The following is a 15,683-nucleotide window of genomic DNA, read 5'->3' as shown; positions in this document are numbered from 1 at the left end:
CCCAGGGGCCTGCCAAGTTAAATAACTCTCTTCAGAGTTCATTTGCTTGGACTTGAATAACACTGTTTAATAACTCCAACACTGAACACTATTTGAATCAGAATGTGTTAAAATGACACTTTGAGAGTGGAAATCAACTCTAACATCTTTAACCCTGAAATTTTAACACTCCAGTTTTTGCTGTGTATATTTAGCCACACTGATGTTTCTGTTTTTAGTTCAGATATTGTCATCATTGTGGATGTTTTTGCTAGACGCTGTAAATGTGTAGTACGTGTGTGCCACATATGTGTTATAGGCAGGAACACAACGGTTACATCATTATCATACAGCATACGGATGATGATGCCCGATGAGGAGCGAGACGAGGAAGCCGACGAAGCCGCCTCCCCCTCAGTCTTTTCTCTCTTCAGAGAGCTTGACCTCTGAGGGCCGCCATGGCTCTGACTCTTCAGAGGAACCGTCACCTGCTGTGTGGGAGGGATGTGGCCGTGCACAGATGCCGGCCTCTCGCTGCCTTTCCGCCGCTCCAACTTGGCTCTGAGTGTGGAGTACGAGTCAGCATGGGCGGGGTTGTGGGTGAAGGACTGAGAGCGCTTCTTGCGTGGGTTGTCATCAAAGAACTCAATGATGAAAGCTTGCTGAGTGAGGTGCTCGGGGGGCGCCTGTTTGGGAAATTCGGTGGGTGACAGAGCTTTAGGAGGACTCTGGGACAGGGGCCTCTCAGGGGCTACGGGTGAGGCAGAGGCCGGTCTGGGTGGAGCATACTGCAGTGGTTGGTGTAGCTGACTATGGATGGACTGGCCTGATTGGATGACCTGCTGCGACGCCTGGGACAGCTCTGATTGCATAGAGTGCTCAGTGCGGACCGAGTGGTGGGATTTACCCCTTCCTTTGAGAACTGGGTCCTCTGAGTCACTCTGGGTCCCATCCTCATGGTGGTGACCTAAAGACAGGAATAAAGATGTCAGTGAGTACTAGCTTTTGAACTTTGAAGCTCAATGGTCACAAGTGTATGACTGAAGCTTTGATAGCCTCAAACAAAGACAGAAGTTTAGTGGGGTCAGTAAAATCAGAGAAATATCAGAAGATTCAGGGACCGTGTGTCAATAAATTGTTAACAATGAAGTGCTGGACAGGTTTTATCACCAGCAGGAAGCATAATCCCCGATTACCTGTGAATGACAAACAGGTAACACAGGTATGGTCCGGAACACAGGTGCAACTCTGACCTTTCAGGGTCTTGATGTTCATGGCGAGGTCACTCTTGGTGCTGTAAACGTCTTCAGACGGTGGGCGTCTCTTCATCATGCTTACATCACTGTGGACCAGCCAGTCAGCCACCTTGCTCTCTGCTGACATCACCTCTGCAGGTGTGGCCATGATGGCTGTCTTGGTGGGTGTAGCCTGCAGCTTCCTCTGGCGAGTGGAGAACTTGGTGATGTGGTCTTTAATCTTGATCTTCCCAGGCATGCAATCATCAAACTCAATGGTAAAGGAGGCATGGCTCTGAACGACAGGCGGAGTCGGAGTGGGAAGTGAGGGTGGGGCCGGGGGCGTGTCAGTGTCCTTGGTGGGGATCTCATGGAGCTCCGCGCCTGAGGACTTAGGGTGCTGGAAGTCCTTGGTGGGGATCTCAAAGTAGCTCGGCTCACGGTGGTACGAAGGGAAGGCGGACTTTGGCTGACAGTCTGACAGCGATGCAGAAAATTCTGGATCTGCAGAGGGAGCGTCTTTCTGAACATCTGACAGAGGCAAAGAGATGACATCTCACCAACATCATCAATAACGCACCATCAGCTCAATTTAGCTTTATTTATACAGCACCAGTTTACTGCACTCCTCCACTTTATTAAGGTGTGCGTACCTGAATGTGGCTCATCGCTGGTTTGGACTTTACTCCCATAATCCTCCTCTCCCCACCAGGAAGGCTGGCCATACAAAGGAGTGGGCCGACACACCGGCGCCTCTGTCACAGAAACGTGTGATAGGTGAAATTGCCGACCAATCAAAGTGTCCCGAGGAGCGTGAACAAACGACTTTCTGGTTTGTTACTAAAACATTTTCCTGAACGAGCAGATTTATAGTAAAAAATACATCAGAACAAACAGCAACACATCATCTGCGTACAGGAACACACAGCGGCCAGACACCTGATCCAGTACTTTTTAACCCTGCACCAGGCTTTCTGGTGCAGGGTTTTGTGTTACATTATGTTTTGTACAGTGCAGTATATTTTTGACCCTGTGTGATGTCAAAATTTTGTGTTATTGCTTGTATTACGCCCAGTATTGTTAGGAGTACATTTGATACACAGTATATTTACTGCCAGTACTGTTGCTGTATTATTGTTACCCTGTGCGAGGCTCTTGGTACTCTGCGCTTTCTCGCCTCTCGCCCGCTCATCCACGTCACTCTTCTTCCCCTCTGAAGGCTTTAGGCTCATCTGCAGCTGACTGCTGTACTTCTCATGCTGAAACAGAAGAACGAGGCAAACGTACTCAAGGTACTGCAAATTGCATGTACTCACGGTACTGCATGTGCTCACGGTACTGTACATGCTGTGTGTAGTCATGAGAAATTCATGACGCTCTGAGTAGTTTTGGAAATGCAAACTAAATGCAGTTAAACAAGGAAATTAAATAACACCCTCTATGCAGTAATTTGTACAATAGAAAACACACACCCACAAACACCAACCTTTAGGGCCTCCTCTGGGACTTTGTGTTGACTTTTCTCCAGAACGTAGACGTGAGAATGTGAACAACAGCTCAGAAAAATATTAAAATTATCACACACACACACACACACACACACACACACACACAGAAACACACAGGCGCGCACAGACACGCACACAAACAGTGCGTGTGTGCGTCTGAAGGATATCGTATCCGAAGCGGATGATGTCGGACAGTTTGAGGGTGATGTAGGTCTGATCAGGAATCCGAAGGTCGTTTACAAATGTCTGCAGGAAACAAACAAACAAACGTCCAGGTGAAAGTTTCTGATTATGATGCTGAAGTCCACTCTGAAGGTTTTCACTCTTTTGTGATTTTACAGTTCTTGCCTGTTTAAATTAAAGTGGAATTAAATTTTTTTAAGTTAATAAAAAAAAAAAAAAATCTTTGTACTGTAACCTGTGACTTTAGGCATCACCACCCCCCACCTGTGTTTGCTGCTGATTGGTGGATACCTATGATAATGTACTGATATGTTGTGTATGGCTCACCCCATTGAGGCTGCCCAGGTCCTTCACCAGGTGTTCATCAGTGGTCGGGTTGTAGTTGATGACAGCGTGCTGTTTGTCCACACTGCGAGACTGAGACACACACACATACAACTCTTTTTGCTTACTTTCACTGCGACTCAAACAAGACACCATTACAACTTCCTTTTTCAGACCAACCTAGAGGGAGGCAATTTCTACTAACCCGAACACCTGCACAGGTCAGCCTCACCTGAAGCATCAGCTCGCAGTCCTCTCGGCCCACAAAAATCATCTCTCGGGGGAGGCGGTGTCGAGTCCCCGAACTGCTTACCAGGAACCATGATGTCACACTCATCTTCACAGGCCTGCTGAGAAACCCCAGAGCATCCTGGGAAATGAAGACAGAGGCAGGTGATACAGGTGGGTTTGTGCGGGCCTGTTGTGCCACCGTGACAGATTTTAAATATTTAATCAGACAAAATGAGTAATTTCAGACGATCCTGCTCTTACTGATTTGTGTGTGTTTGAATCCTGACAGCTGAGGCACCTGCAGGTGTGTAGTCAGGTCCAAAAGGACCTGCAGGTTGTCCACACCAGCCTGAGTCTGAGGTTCAAACACCTTCAACTTTCAATTAAGCACTGAATGAACTCCTACAGACATTTTTATTCACAGTGCTCTGATTACAGAGGTTCGGCACAGAAACGGGGTCATGCAGTCAAATATGTGATATTTATTAAAAACACAGAGCATGAGCAAATCAACTGTTCATTTCATCTTTAGAGTTAAAAGTTGAACTAAAGCACTGACCAGCAGAAAATAAAACACGAGCGCTTTATAAAACTTCTAATTTGAAATAACGGCTCAGAGATGATTCTGTTTCCTGGGAAGGGGTTAAAGATATTTCCTATTTCTAACAGGAAATATCCAACTGTCAAATGACCACATGATCTCACACACACACTCGCACAGGTGAGAGTCACTGACATTAAAACTTCAGTTTTAGTGTTTTTCTGCACATATACTGCAGTATCATCAGTACTGTCAATACTTTTGTGTGAACCACACGAACAGATGAAGTGAGAGTTTGGAGTTTGAGCACTGGGTTTTGTATGCAGGAGCTCTTGCAGACACAGCTGAAGGATAGATGAAGCTCCTCTGCAGCACAGACAGCAGTGCCACAGACGCTCTGTCCAATCAGAGGCTGACACACGGGCACACATGGAGTAGATCAGCTCCTCCATCAGTCACTGAGACTTCACATCCACTCTGGAGCTCACTCTGTGAAGCTCTGCCCTTCTCAGGAGGTCAGAGGTGATTGGACGGCTCACTCCAAAGGGTTCCATAGGTAAAAAGTCTGGGGAAGGGAGGGGGGATCTTCCTGTTTTTCATCACGGCATAGAACCAGTGAAGAAAACTGCTCATGATGTGGACAAGTGTGGACAACACACACTCAGATGCACATACACACAGACAACCACAGACACTGAGCTGATGCTGGAGGAGAGGAGCGGCTCTTCAGCAGCATCTCTCCAGGCCTCAGCGCCTCTCGGCGGCTGCTGCCCAGAGCTGCTCCTCCTGTCCGGTTCCGACAGATGTGTGTGTGTGCACGTGTGTGTGTGTGCACGTGTGTGTGTGTGAGTGTGTGTGTGTGCGTGCACGTGTGTGTGTGAGTGCGTGCGTGTGTACATGTGTGTGTGTGTGCACGTGTGTGCGCGTGCGTACATGTGTGTGCGTTTGTGCGTGTGTGTGTGTGTGTGTGTGCGTGGGGTTCCAGTAAGTGCACTTGCTTTTCTGTGGGGCAGAACAATTCAGATAGATTTAATACATTACAATTCGAGTTCCATGATAGATCAATAGACGGTGTCCCTCCCTGCCTAGGGTAACAAGCTACTGAAAATCCAGATTAATTTGTTTACACCAGTTCACCAATATGTTTTGGGCTGTTTCTGGTGTCCAGTGGATATTATCCCCCACAGTATTAAACTGATCACCCGGGAGTGGGTTCAGTACCTGAAATCGTTTAATCGCAAAGTTGTTGATGCTGGTTAGATTCTGTTGCTGTTCTTTTGGAAGCAGAGGTGAGAAATTAATTAAGGGAAAGAATACGTCGGCATTTGGAAAAACAGATTGTGCCCTTTTGTAGAGCATTCTTAATTGTTTGTTGGAAGTTTTATCTGCATCTTGGTCCCTGTTATTGATTCCGATGGATAAAACTACTAATTTGACATCTGGATGGATTGGTGTCTTTTCCAGAATCTGGAGAAAATGGTAAAATGAAACCCCTGGGTAACTATCAATTTGTATATTATCACTATTGTAAGCTGGTACACGATTTAGGTTGGAGTCCCCTAAGAACCAAACTGGTCGAGTCGCACGAAATACCCAATCTATGATTTTTCTGCCCTTGCGGGCTTTATGATACGTCGGGTGACACTGGTTAATGCTTTCGACCTGTTGATCCTCCGTGACTGCCTGTCTCTCTTGTCTGTTTTCTGTTGTTACAGGAGCGAAGCCCTGGGAGGAGCCAAGTTTGGTTGGAGGAGCGGCCAGGTGGTCATTTTTGTGGTCAGATGGGGTCTTCATGCCTTTGTGTTTAGTCACACTGTGGTTTACAGACCCCCCCATCATCATGTTGGAGTTGTTTACCACCAAGTTCGTTCGGCCGCTCACACTCCTTTCACCAATGGAGTTCAAGTCCATGCTTTGTGCTCTCCCAGGGGGCGTCCCTGCGTCATTAGCTGAGGCCCTGGCAGCAGAAGAAAAGGTTTTGCTGGTCGTTTGAGACCCCTTGCTGCAGGTTTGTATCTCTGGGCTGTTCTGTAACACCGAGACATTAGAGTATACAATTTTAGACAGATGAAGTGAATGGGACTTAGTTGTGATCACATTTTTCTGTGGATCGGATCTAATTTGTATCTCACTTCTATTTGCTCTATTTGTAGATTTTTCCCAATTTGTTGTGGATTGGAACAAATCCTCATCAGTCTGAGGGGCCACAGGCCTAACCTCAAGTCCCCCAGGTCTCTCCCCCTCCCCTAAAATTAACTCTGGATGTGAAGTCGAGAGGGGACAAAAAGGCTCGTGAGGAGGACGCGATGGCGCAGGAGGCCTTTCATCTGTTGGTTTTGGATCAAGAGTAAACTCAGTGGACCGCTGGTTGCTATCAGGGAGAACAGGGGAGATAACCCGGTTTGGCAAAGTACTCCCGGTGATATTAAATTGTGGTAGTGGTACATGGTCATCTAATAAGGGAGTCGATTGTGAATCCCGGGCGGTGGGGTTCCTCATGATCTGAACCTCAGGATACAGGGAGGTTTGGTTTAGTCTATTGACTTGGCTCAGAGGTGGGAATTCCTCCTCATTCTCTAGGTCTAGTTCCTCCGGTGTTTCCTCTTCCACAGAATCTACAAGCGGCGAGGAAACAGAGATGTCTGAGCCCTCCAATTGATCGATCAATAAGGATCTGGTAGCTCCCAGAGTGTCTGCAGCTAATCTAGCTTTATAGCGTTTTATCATCCAATTTGCTGCCACCTGAAAAGCTGTGTCGTCCCATATTGTATATTGATATTCTAACACGATTTTAGCGTAATGTTGCTGCAGTATGGAGAGGCTATTCTGTAGCCATGTCTGCGTGTTCAGGTTTACTGCCTCCCTGAGTTCCTCCGTGGGGGAGGAAGGTCTAATGAATGCCGTGAGTTTTATTATCTGTCTAGCCATTCCCTTAGGGGGAGTTTGAGTCAAAATAGCTTTTTGGGAGAGGGGAGGAAAAGGGGAGGGGAGAGAGGGAGGAGGAGAGACAAATACCCCTGTTCCTATTATAATGGACCCCTGGTTGAGGTTAGGTAAGATGCTTTTCAAGTTGGTCTATCTAGACCTTATAACTGTGCATCATGGAGTAGGGAATTAAAAATCAAAAGGGGAAAGAGGATTTTTATCCCTAATTTACCTCTGGTTGAGGTTAGGATTCTGTGTCCCGATCAGGGTTTGTTCCCTTTAGGTGACTAGAGGAGGAGAGAGGAGAGGTATACACCACTTATCTGATATTAAGATGCCTGGTTAAGGTTAGGGCTAAGTGTATTTGCCATAGAATATTTCCTGGTATACATCTTTGAGTATTGGTGCTAGTTTGTCTATAAACATTTTATATAGTTCAATAGGGAAACCATCAGGTCCCGGTGCCTTATTACTTTGCATTGATTTAATTACTTCGACAATTTCACTAATGGTTATCTCTCTATCAATTTCTGTTCTGTCATTTACCGATATTTGTGGAATCGGTAATCTATCAAGCGTTTCAGCAATCTTTTTTTCATCAACCGGATCTGAGGTATAAAGATTGGAATAGAACATTTTAAACTGGTCATTAATGGTTTTCGGATCAGACGTCTTTTCTCCAGAGGTTTTACAGATTTCAGAAATCGTGTTAGCTGATATGGATTGCTTAATTTGATGTGCCAAAAGTTTTCCGGCTCTTTCCCCATGTTCATAGAACTTTTGCCTTGATTTGAAAAATAAACGTTCTGTTTGCTGAATGGACCGAATTTTGTATTCTGAATTTAGTAATAATTTTCTCTTATAGAGGTCTGGTGTTGGATTTTCTGCATATAAGCAGTCAATCTCTTTTATACTGTTGGCTAGGTTGTTCATTTGTTGTAAGTATTTCTTTTTTTGAAATGATACATATGAAATTATCTGGCCTCTAAGATAGGCCTTTAATGCCTCCCATACAACAGTCATTTTCATCCCTTGGGTTTGATTTGTCTCTAAGAAAAACTGTATTTGCTCAGAGACCTTTTTTTTTTAAATGAGTCTTTAGTTAGGAGTAAAGGATCAAGTCGCCAGGCCGGTTTTTGACTTAAGCGTTCATAAAAATTTACATCTAATTGTACTGGACTGTGGTCTGAGATAACAATAGAGTTGTATTGGCAATCTAAAACCTTGGGAAGAATTCTACTATCTACAACAAAAAAAAAATCGATCCGTGAGTATGACCGGTGCACTGGTGAGAAAAATGAGAATTGTTTAGATGTAGGATTTTTGTCCCTCCAGGGGTCAAAAAAAGCATAAGATTGCATAAAGGATTTAAGAACATTACCCGCTTTTGAAATTTTGCTATCAGGTTTTGGGTTTGATCTGTCAAGTTGAGGATTAAGTACGCAGTTAAAGTCACCACCCAGTATCAAATGGGACTCTGTTAAATCTGGCAGGTGTTTTAAAAAGGTACAATAAAAATTTGGGTCGTCCCAGTTTGGTCCATATACATTAGCAAGAATGACTTGTTTCCCATACAACCTGCCCTGTATAATAATATATCTCCCTCTGGTATCCGCCACAGTTGATAGTGGAATAAATGGAATCCCCTTCCTAATTAGAATAGCCACACCCCGTGATCTATCCTCAAATTTTGAGCTAAATATTTGGCTTACCCATGTTTTTTTTAGTTTAATTTGTTCACTTGATCGGAGGTGTGTTTCCTGCAGATATACAACATCGGATCTCAGTGATTTTAAATGAGTAAAAACCCTTGTGCGTTTAACCGGATTATTTATACCTTTAACATTCCATGTTATAAAACGAAGAGGCAGATGACTTTGCGAGCTTGCCATTCAGGTACCAAAATGCAGGTGCAGAAAAAATATGTCCCAACCTCTGGAACCCCCCCCAAAAGAAAGAGGGGGAGAAGGAAAAAAAAAAAAAGGGAAAAAAATAAATAAAACGAGCCTCAAAACCCCATGCTGATCTACTATTATCCCTGAGATCGCAACCCTCCAGGCTAGGATAGCACAGTGACTAAACGTACTGTTAACCCTCAAACAGCCCCTCAACTGGGCAAATATATAACATTTAATAACTAAACAAAACTCCAAAACTTATATTTTCCACTTTCCCCGTGTTTATTCTAATCAAATGCCCCAGAATAACAGCAATATCTCGAACATATCAAAAATCGGAACGAAGAAGGAAGGCAGAGTATTCATAATCAATTAAATCAAAAATCATTCTACCTTCCGGCCTTTTATGACTATGGCCCAATTATTTACTTGACATCTCCCCAGCACCGACGTATAACTATGTCCCTTGAGTTCAAGCAATCACACATGTGGAGTCCAACTTATCTTTTCTCACACGGCTGTACCTCTCACGGCCGTCGTAAGTCTTTTTTGATAAAGTCTATTGCAGCCGCTGGGTCGGTGAAACGATTGTCCTGTCCCGTCGGTGAAGTGATGCGGAGAACAGCTGGAAACAAAAGTCCAAACTTAACGCCAGCCTCGGAGCAAACGTTTAGCCTCCATAAAAGCAGCTCGTTTCTTTGCCACCATTGCTGTAAAATCAGGAAAAATGCTTATCTTCATGTCCTGCAGCAGCAACGGCTGCGACTTGGCGGCCCTTCGGAACACCTCTTCCTTCTCTTGGTAATAGTGAAACTTCACCACGATCGCCCTGGGGGAGTTTCCCTGTTGACCCAAGCTTCGATGAGCGCGGTCCAGCATCGGAGTAAAGTCGAGGCCCAGTATGTCTTTCAGCATTGTAGCAATAGCTGCCGTAGGTTTCCCGGTGTTTTCAAAGCCCTCCTTCACCCCTACAATGCGTGCATTGCACCGGCGTTGTCGCCCCTCGATGTCGTCCAACTTGCTGGTCAACTTAGCAACGTCCGATTTCAGCTTGCTAACCTCGTTTTCCAACTCCACTGTCCGGTCTGAAGAAGTATTCAAGTCAAGTCAACTTTATTTGTCAATTCTGCCACATGTACAGGACATACAGAGAATAGAAATTTCGTTACTCTCAAACCCTAGTGATTAAAAAATGCAAATAAAATAATTAAAAAGTAAAAATTTAAATAAATACAATACAATTTTACGTATAACAAAAAAAAAAAAGCTATACAATATACAACATTCAAAGCAAACTCAACACTTTCCAAACGGGTCTCTTGCTTCTCCAGATCTTTGATTGTGTCTATTTTATCATTTAAATCTTTCGTGCTTGAATCGATACGGTCCAATATCCTCTTTTCAGAGCTAGCAATAGCTCTCATAATCTCACTCATGTCATGGGGTGGTGCCTCCGGTCTGTCCTCAGCATGGTCCGAGGCTTTTGCGGCCTGCTCTTTCCCCGATCTAGTTTTGCTCATATTTCGTACACCGTAGCCTTGAAGATGTAAAAAGTGCCTCAGAGCAGCACACGGGCGTGTTATCGTACTGTTGTTAAAAGTTCGTTAGTTTTGGAGCAATGGAATTATGAAAAAAGTTAGTCCATTGAGGAGCCCTGTACAACACGTCTTCACATGGCTACCAGACACGCCCCCCGTCATTTTGTTATTATTCAATTCAGAACTGCCCAGACCAGACACAGTGACGTTTCACCAGAATCCCTTTGATCTCTGATCTTCTTTATGACATCAGCACCCGAAAACCTATAAATAGGGGAGAGGTTCTCACTCTTGTCAGTCTTTCAAAGAGAGTGGAAGAATTCACTAGGCAGGAAAACACTTAAACTACTCGAAACTTCCGTTTCTGACACAGTTGACCGTCTTTTTAAAAAATCTTTTAGTTAGTACAGAGATTTAGCATCAACTTCAATTTGAAATATGAGTCTGTCAAATCCTGTTGTATGCAACATGAGAGCCGAGAACGAAAAACTTCAACAGCAAATCAAAGAGCTGAAAAATGAGAATAAAACTCTCAAACAACAAAACTCTACCATACGTGACCTTAAAGTCGAGAACGCCGACCTTAAGGAGCAAAAAAGAGAGCTCATAAATGAGAACAAGATTCTCCAAAAAAACATTGAAGTTCTCTTCAAACGAAGTGGGTTCTCTAAAAACAAGAGGAAAAGAGACCTGCAACTAGAGAATGAAACAATTCACTTCAAAATTCAAGAGCTGGAATATTGTAACCAAATTCTAAAGGATTTAAACAGCTCCAAAACCAAAGAGATCCAGCAACAGAAAGAGGTGATGCAGGAAATGGAGGCAGAAATCAGAGAGTTGCAAAGCAGCAAGACAGGCTTGGTTATAAAAGTGGGAGACATGGAAAAGGACAACCCGTCTTTAAGAGAGGAAAATGATGTGACGGTAAAACGCATGTGTGAGCTGAAAAGGGACTTTGAAAAGGAAAAAGATGACATGCAACAGGAAATACAGGCTGTTAAAACTGAGCTCCATCAGGCAAACACAGCCTTTAAAGAGTTACAAGAGAGTGAAGAAAGAAAAAGGATCATGAATGAGGAAAACAAAACAACGGACAGTGAACAGCTCAGACAGACCCTGGAACTCCAATTCTTTGCACATGAAATTGACATATTGAGGCATAACGAACTTCTTGAACAGGACCTCCAGGAGCTTTCCAAAAGGAGTGGTGATTCTCAAAAAGAACTGAAACCACACGATGAGGGTGTGAAAGGAGAATCACGGATCTCCAAAGCCACTGAGAAAGACTCCCAACATGATTTTAACGTGACCAACAGAGAAAAGGAGTTTTTGTACCATCAATTTGAGGCAGTGAAAAGAGAGCTCCTAATTGAGAACAAAATTCTCCAAAGAAACGCTGAAGTTCTCTTCAAACGACGTGGGTTCTCTAAAAACAAGAGGAAAAGAGACCTGCAACAGAAAGAGGTGATGCAGGAAATGGAGGCAGAAATCGGAGAGATGCAAAGCAGCAAGACAGGCTCGGTTATAAAAGTGGGAGACATGGAAAAGGACAACCAACATGATTTTAACAAGACCAACAGAGAAAAGGAGTTGTTGTGCCATGAATGTGAGGCACTGAAAAGAGAGCTTGTCAAGAAAAATCTGTGTAATGTACAGGAAGCCTTGAAAACAAGACATGGCGTTGGGAGTCTGAGCTTGGGTTTGCAAAGTTTCACAGGAAGCACATAACAATCTGATAAACAACTACGATGTCCAAGTTGACATACTCAAACAACAAAATAAGGCCTTAGAAAATACGGTTAGCGACCTTACCAAAAAGATGTGGAATGGACGGGAAGCGATGAGACAAATGGAAAAGAACTTTCAAGAACAAAGGAAGCTACTCGAAAATCTCCGAGGAGAATTCGAGGAAATTTAGCACAACTAGGACTTTGGCCCTCCCTATTAAACCTGGTTAACGCAGGTTCAATAGGGCTATAACTCAGACAATGGAAGTTCATTTGATTTAATTGGCCTAAAATGAGTGACTGCACCCAGACACTCAGTAGCAAAAGAATTACAGAGATTCAAGAGAGAAAACTGTTTCTGCATAGACTCCTATAGTACTGCAAGTCGTGTCATCGCTTGGTGTCCTGCATAGAGTGCAGGTTTAAGGTATCTACGTATCTTTCAGAATTAGAAGCTATGCTGCGTCAGGGGTTATAACAGCTGTGCCCCCCCCCCCCCAACCGGTCGAGGCAGATGGCCGCCCCTCACTGAGCCTGGTTCTGCCGAAAGTTTCTTCCTGTTAAAAGGGAGTTTTTCTTTCCCACCGTCACCAATGGCCTTGATGACTGATAACCTTCACAGACACTGTCATCAAGGGTTTGCTCACAGGGGATCATCTGATTGTTGGGGGGTTTTCTCTCTTATATTGTATGGTCTTTACCTTACAATATAAACAGCCGAGAAGCGGCTATTTTTGCCATCCGGTGCTTTAGAAATACATCTTAGCTGAACTGAACTCCATAACATCTGGACCGAAATGCCTACACACAACGGTAGGCATTTCAATCAAGAGCTCTGTCCAAAACGTTCAATGACAAGCATCAGCACCAGGATTGTTTTTTTAGCTCACCAACAGTTCATGTTCCATACCCAGTTTTTATTGTGACTGCAACTTTGTAAGACTGGGTTGGGAGATGTTCTTGTGGTGAGCTTTTATTCACATAATTGGTTTCTTTAATAGTGAAATAAAATATATTTGTATAACTGGAAACAGCGTTCTCATGTGTGATTATCACATTGTATTCTTTAAACCAGGTAACAGAATATATAATATATATAATTTACTCATAGTAATATTAATATCTAATGTGACTGAGTTTCCTCATCTCTACTTATGTGCCGATGTGTTCACTGAGGCCATTGTATGGTCCATTTTGGCTGCATTTCCATGTTTTAAACATGAAATTTGCTTATTTAAAGGGTGTCTCATGTACCTCTTATGCAGAAATATGTGTTGCCTAGCTGGACAAATGTAGCACAGGTCTACTATTATTGGCCTAATGTATTTTACCAATCATTTCAGCATCCAGATAATCTCTTTCATACTCCCTTAGATGAATTTAGCCTGGTTGTCATGAAATAGGCATTTGAAACAATAACTACCAGTATCTTCGAATGTGTGTGATTTCACTAATCCTACACATTCTTTGCAAGACAACTGGGTGCTTTTATGTAAAAAATGATCTGAGAACACTGAGGCTAATGAAGTAACAAGAGAAACATAGTAAGTAGTCTTTCAGTTTGCATGATCAATTTGGATTATTGTTCATTTTCATTTACCATGTCAACATGTTTTAGAGCAACGTTTTCTGATTTTGAGCTCTTTTAGGTGTAAGTCATCGTCAGTGATTACCCTAAGCCCAAAGCAACACCAAACATGGGCAACCAAAATGCATCATTTTGTTAGCATGTAATTGTTCTCCCAATTCTTAGAAATCAGGAAACAACAAAAATAACAATTTTAACTTACAGACATGAAACACTCCCCCACCCTGGAAAAAAGTCCATTTTGCCTTTTACAAAAATATAAGGTTAGTGTAATGTTACATTTTGCATTAATACCTATGACTGAGACCTCAAAGGTAATTCCTCGACTGCTTCAGTAACAGCCTGGTTGATTTTAACAAGTTAAGTAAATTTGCGGTCAATTTAGACTCAATTCAAAATCTCCTACTTGGGACGAACACTAAATGTAAATAGCTGACTTTCTAAATAAACCTATCCATCTTTGCAAGGTCCATTTTTGCTTTCACTAAATTCCAAATGTTTAGCCATAATTAGCTTAGCTGTCCTACTCTTGTTACTGCTCTTTCCTACTGCTGTTACAATCAAATGAACATCTCTGCAAAGATAAATTAGCTGAGACCTTAGGTTGATGGTAGTTACTAGCAAACACACAAACTTACATACACTATATAGTACAGTTCTATGATACATCACCAAATAGAACAATTTGTGGCAATGCAGACAAGCAGAGAAACATGCACAACATTGCTTCAGTCTCATAGCTACATGCAGCACAGTCAGTCCACCAAATCATCAAGCACTTAAAGTACCATTACTCATTAAAGACAGAAGGAAAATCACACTGCAACTCGATACACCTGGACAAGAAGCAAACTGGTAAGAGGGCTGATTTTACATTGACAGTTTACATTCAGGACTACGCTGCTATTGCTTTTCTTTGTTGTAACTTTTAAACTTTTTAAAATTTCTCTTCCCATTCAAATGAATGGCAAAATCTTCAAATCTCTTCAAACCTACCCTACTCTGAAACTTAACTACTTCAGAGTATGCAATAAGGTTGATTGTGTTCATCTGGACGTTGTGTTTTCAGTGGGAGAAACGCTACGTCATTCATCCAAGTGACTTCTTCACTTTTAGTCTCATTCACATTGCATTTTTGCTCGCAAATAATTTTCTAGTTCATGTTAGTATGTTATGTTTACAATGTCCACTGCCTTTTTTAAGCAAGCTACTGGAAAGCACACAAAATATTCATGAATTGTATGTAAAATTATTTTGTGAAAAATAATTATTGTTTTTTCCATCTCCCTTCACTCTTTGGCTCACCTTGTTCTTCCTGATCTTGTACAATCTCTTTGTCCTCTCCCTCTGATTTGAATTGATTAGGTAAATTAATAGTGAATTTAGACAAAATTAAACATCTGCTACTCTAACAGCCATCTTTCTATACACACACATCCCTCTTTACAATTTAGTCACAACAAAAAGTTACTTTGACGAGATTTAAGCATTAAAAGCTCGCTGGTCAGTCATCTCCATGTGTTCTGTCCTTGGTCTTTCTCCCATTGCTCATCTTCTTAGCTTGGCCTGGATTTACTGAAGGGCTCCTAAATGTGGATTCCATTTATGTAAAATCATACTAACTCTTCACCACAATTATATATTTTAACTGTAGGCAACACTAACTAACTGTCAGAGAGCCTGACAGATGCTTACGGCACATCAGTTGACCAATCTAGTATTTGCCAAAGCTTCACAATGACATGTTTTTGTTTTTTTTGGTTTGTTTGTATAAAAGTCAACCCGACACACTGTTATGTTGATCACTCTGGACGAGTGTTTGTTGAAGCACCACACATATGGCTTTCATGGTTTGCCAACCTGTTCACCAACTCTCCGGTTGGTCTTCTGCACATGCTCCTGCTCTCCAGGCGGCAAATGCTGCTCCTCTAGGCCGAAAAAAGTGCATCTTCCCGGGGTACGATCACCGGGGACTCCTTTTTCCAGCACACACGTGACAACAAATA

At 42.8% G+C, this 15,683-nt stretch overlaps 1 protein-coding gene across 1 annotated transcript; it reads right to left on the bottom strand.

Annotated features, from left to right (window-relative positions):
* Positions 1-10: 10 nt before the first annotated feature.
* Positions 11-15,681, bottom strand: LOC143421750 (centrosomal protein of 170 kDa protein B-like). Its single transcript, XM_076891419.1, has 9 exons — positions 15,538-15,681; positions 3,462-3,599; positions 3,233-3,322; positions 2,890-2,968; positions 2,701-2,759; positions 2,356-2,473; positions 1,868-1,969; positions 1,233-1,745; positions 11-946 (listed from the first exon to the last, which is right to left on the bottom strand). The coding sequence occupies exons 2-9, from the start codon at positions 3,564-3,566 to the stop codon at positions 108-110; spliced, it is 1,905 nt and encodes a 634-aa protein (XP_076747534.1). The 5' UTR covers positions 3,567-3,599; positions 15,538-15,681; the 3' UTR covers positions 11-107.
* Positions 15,682-15,683: the final 2 nt, after the last annotated feature.

This window comes from Maylandia zebra, linkage group LG13, assembly GCF_041146795.1.
Source record: "Maylandia zebra isolate NMK-2024a linkage group LG13, Mzebra_GT3a, whole genome shotgun sequence".
Lineage (NCBI taxonomy): Eukaryota > Metazoa > Chordata > Actinopteri > Cichliformes > Cichlidae > Maylandia > Maylandia zebra.
Note: the sequence above shows the minus strand (reverse complement) of the source record. Positions and strands in the feature narration are given on the sequence as shown.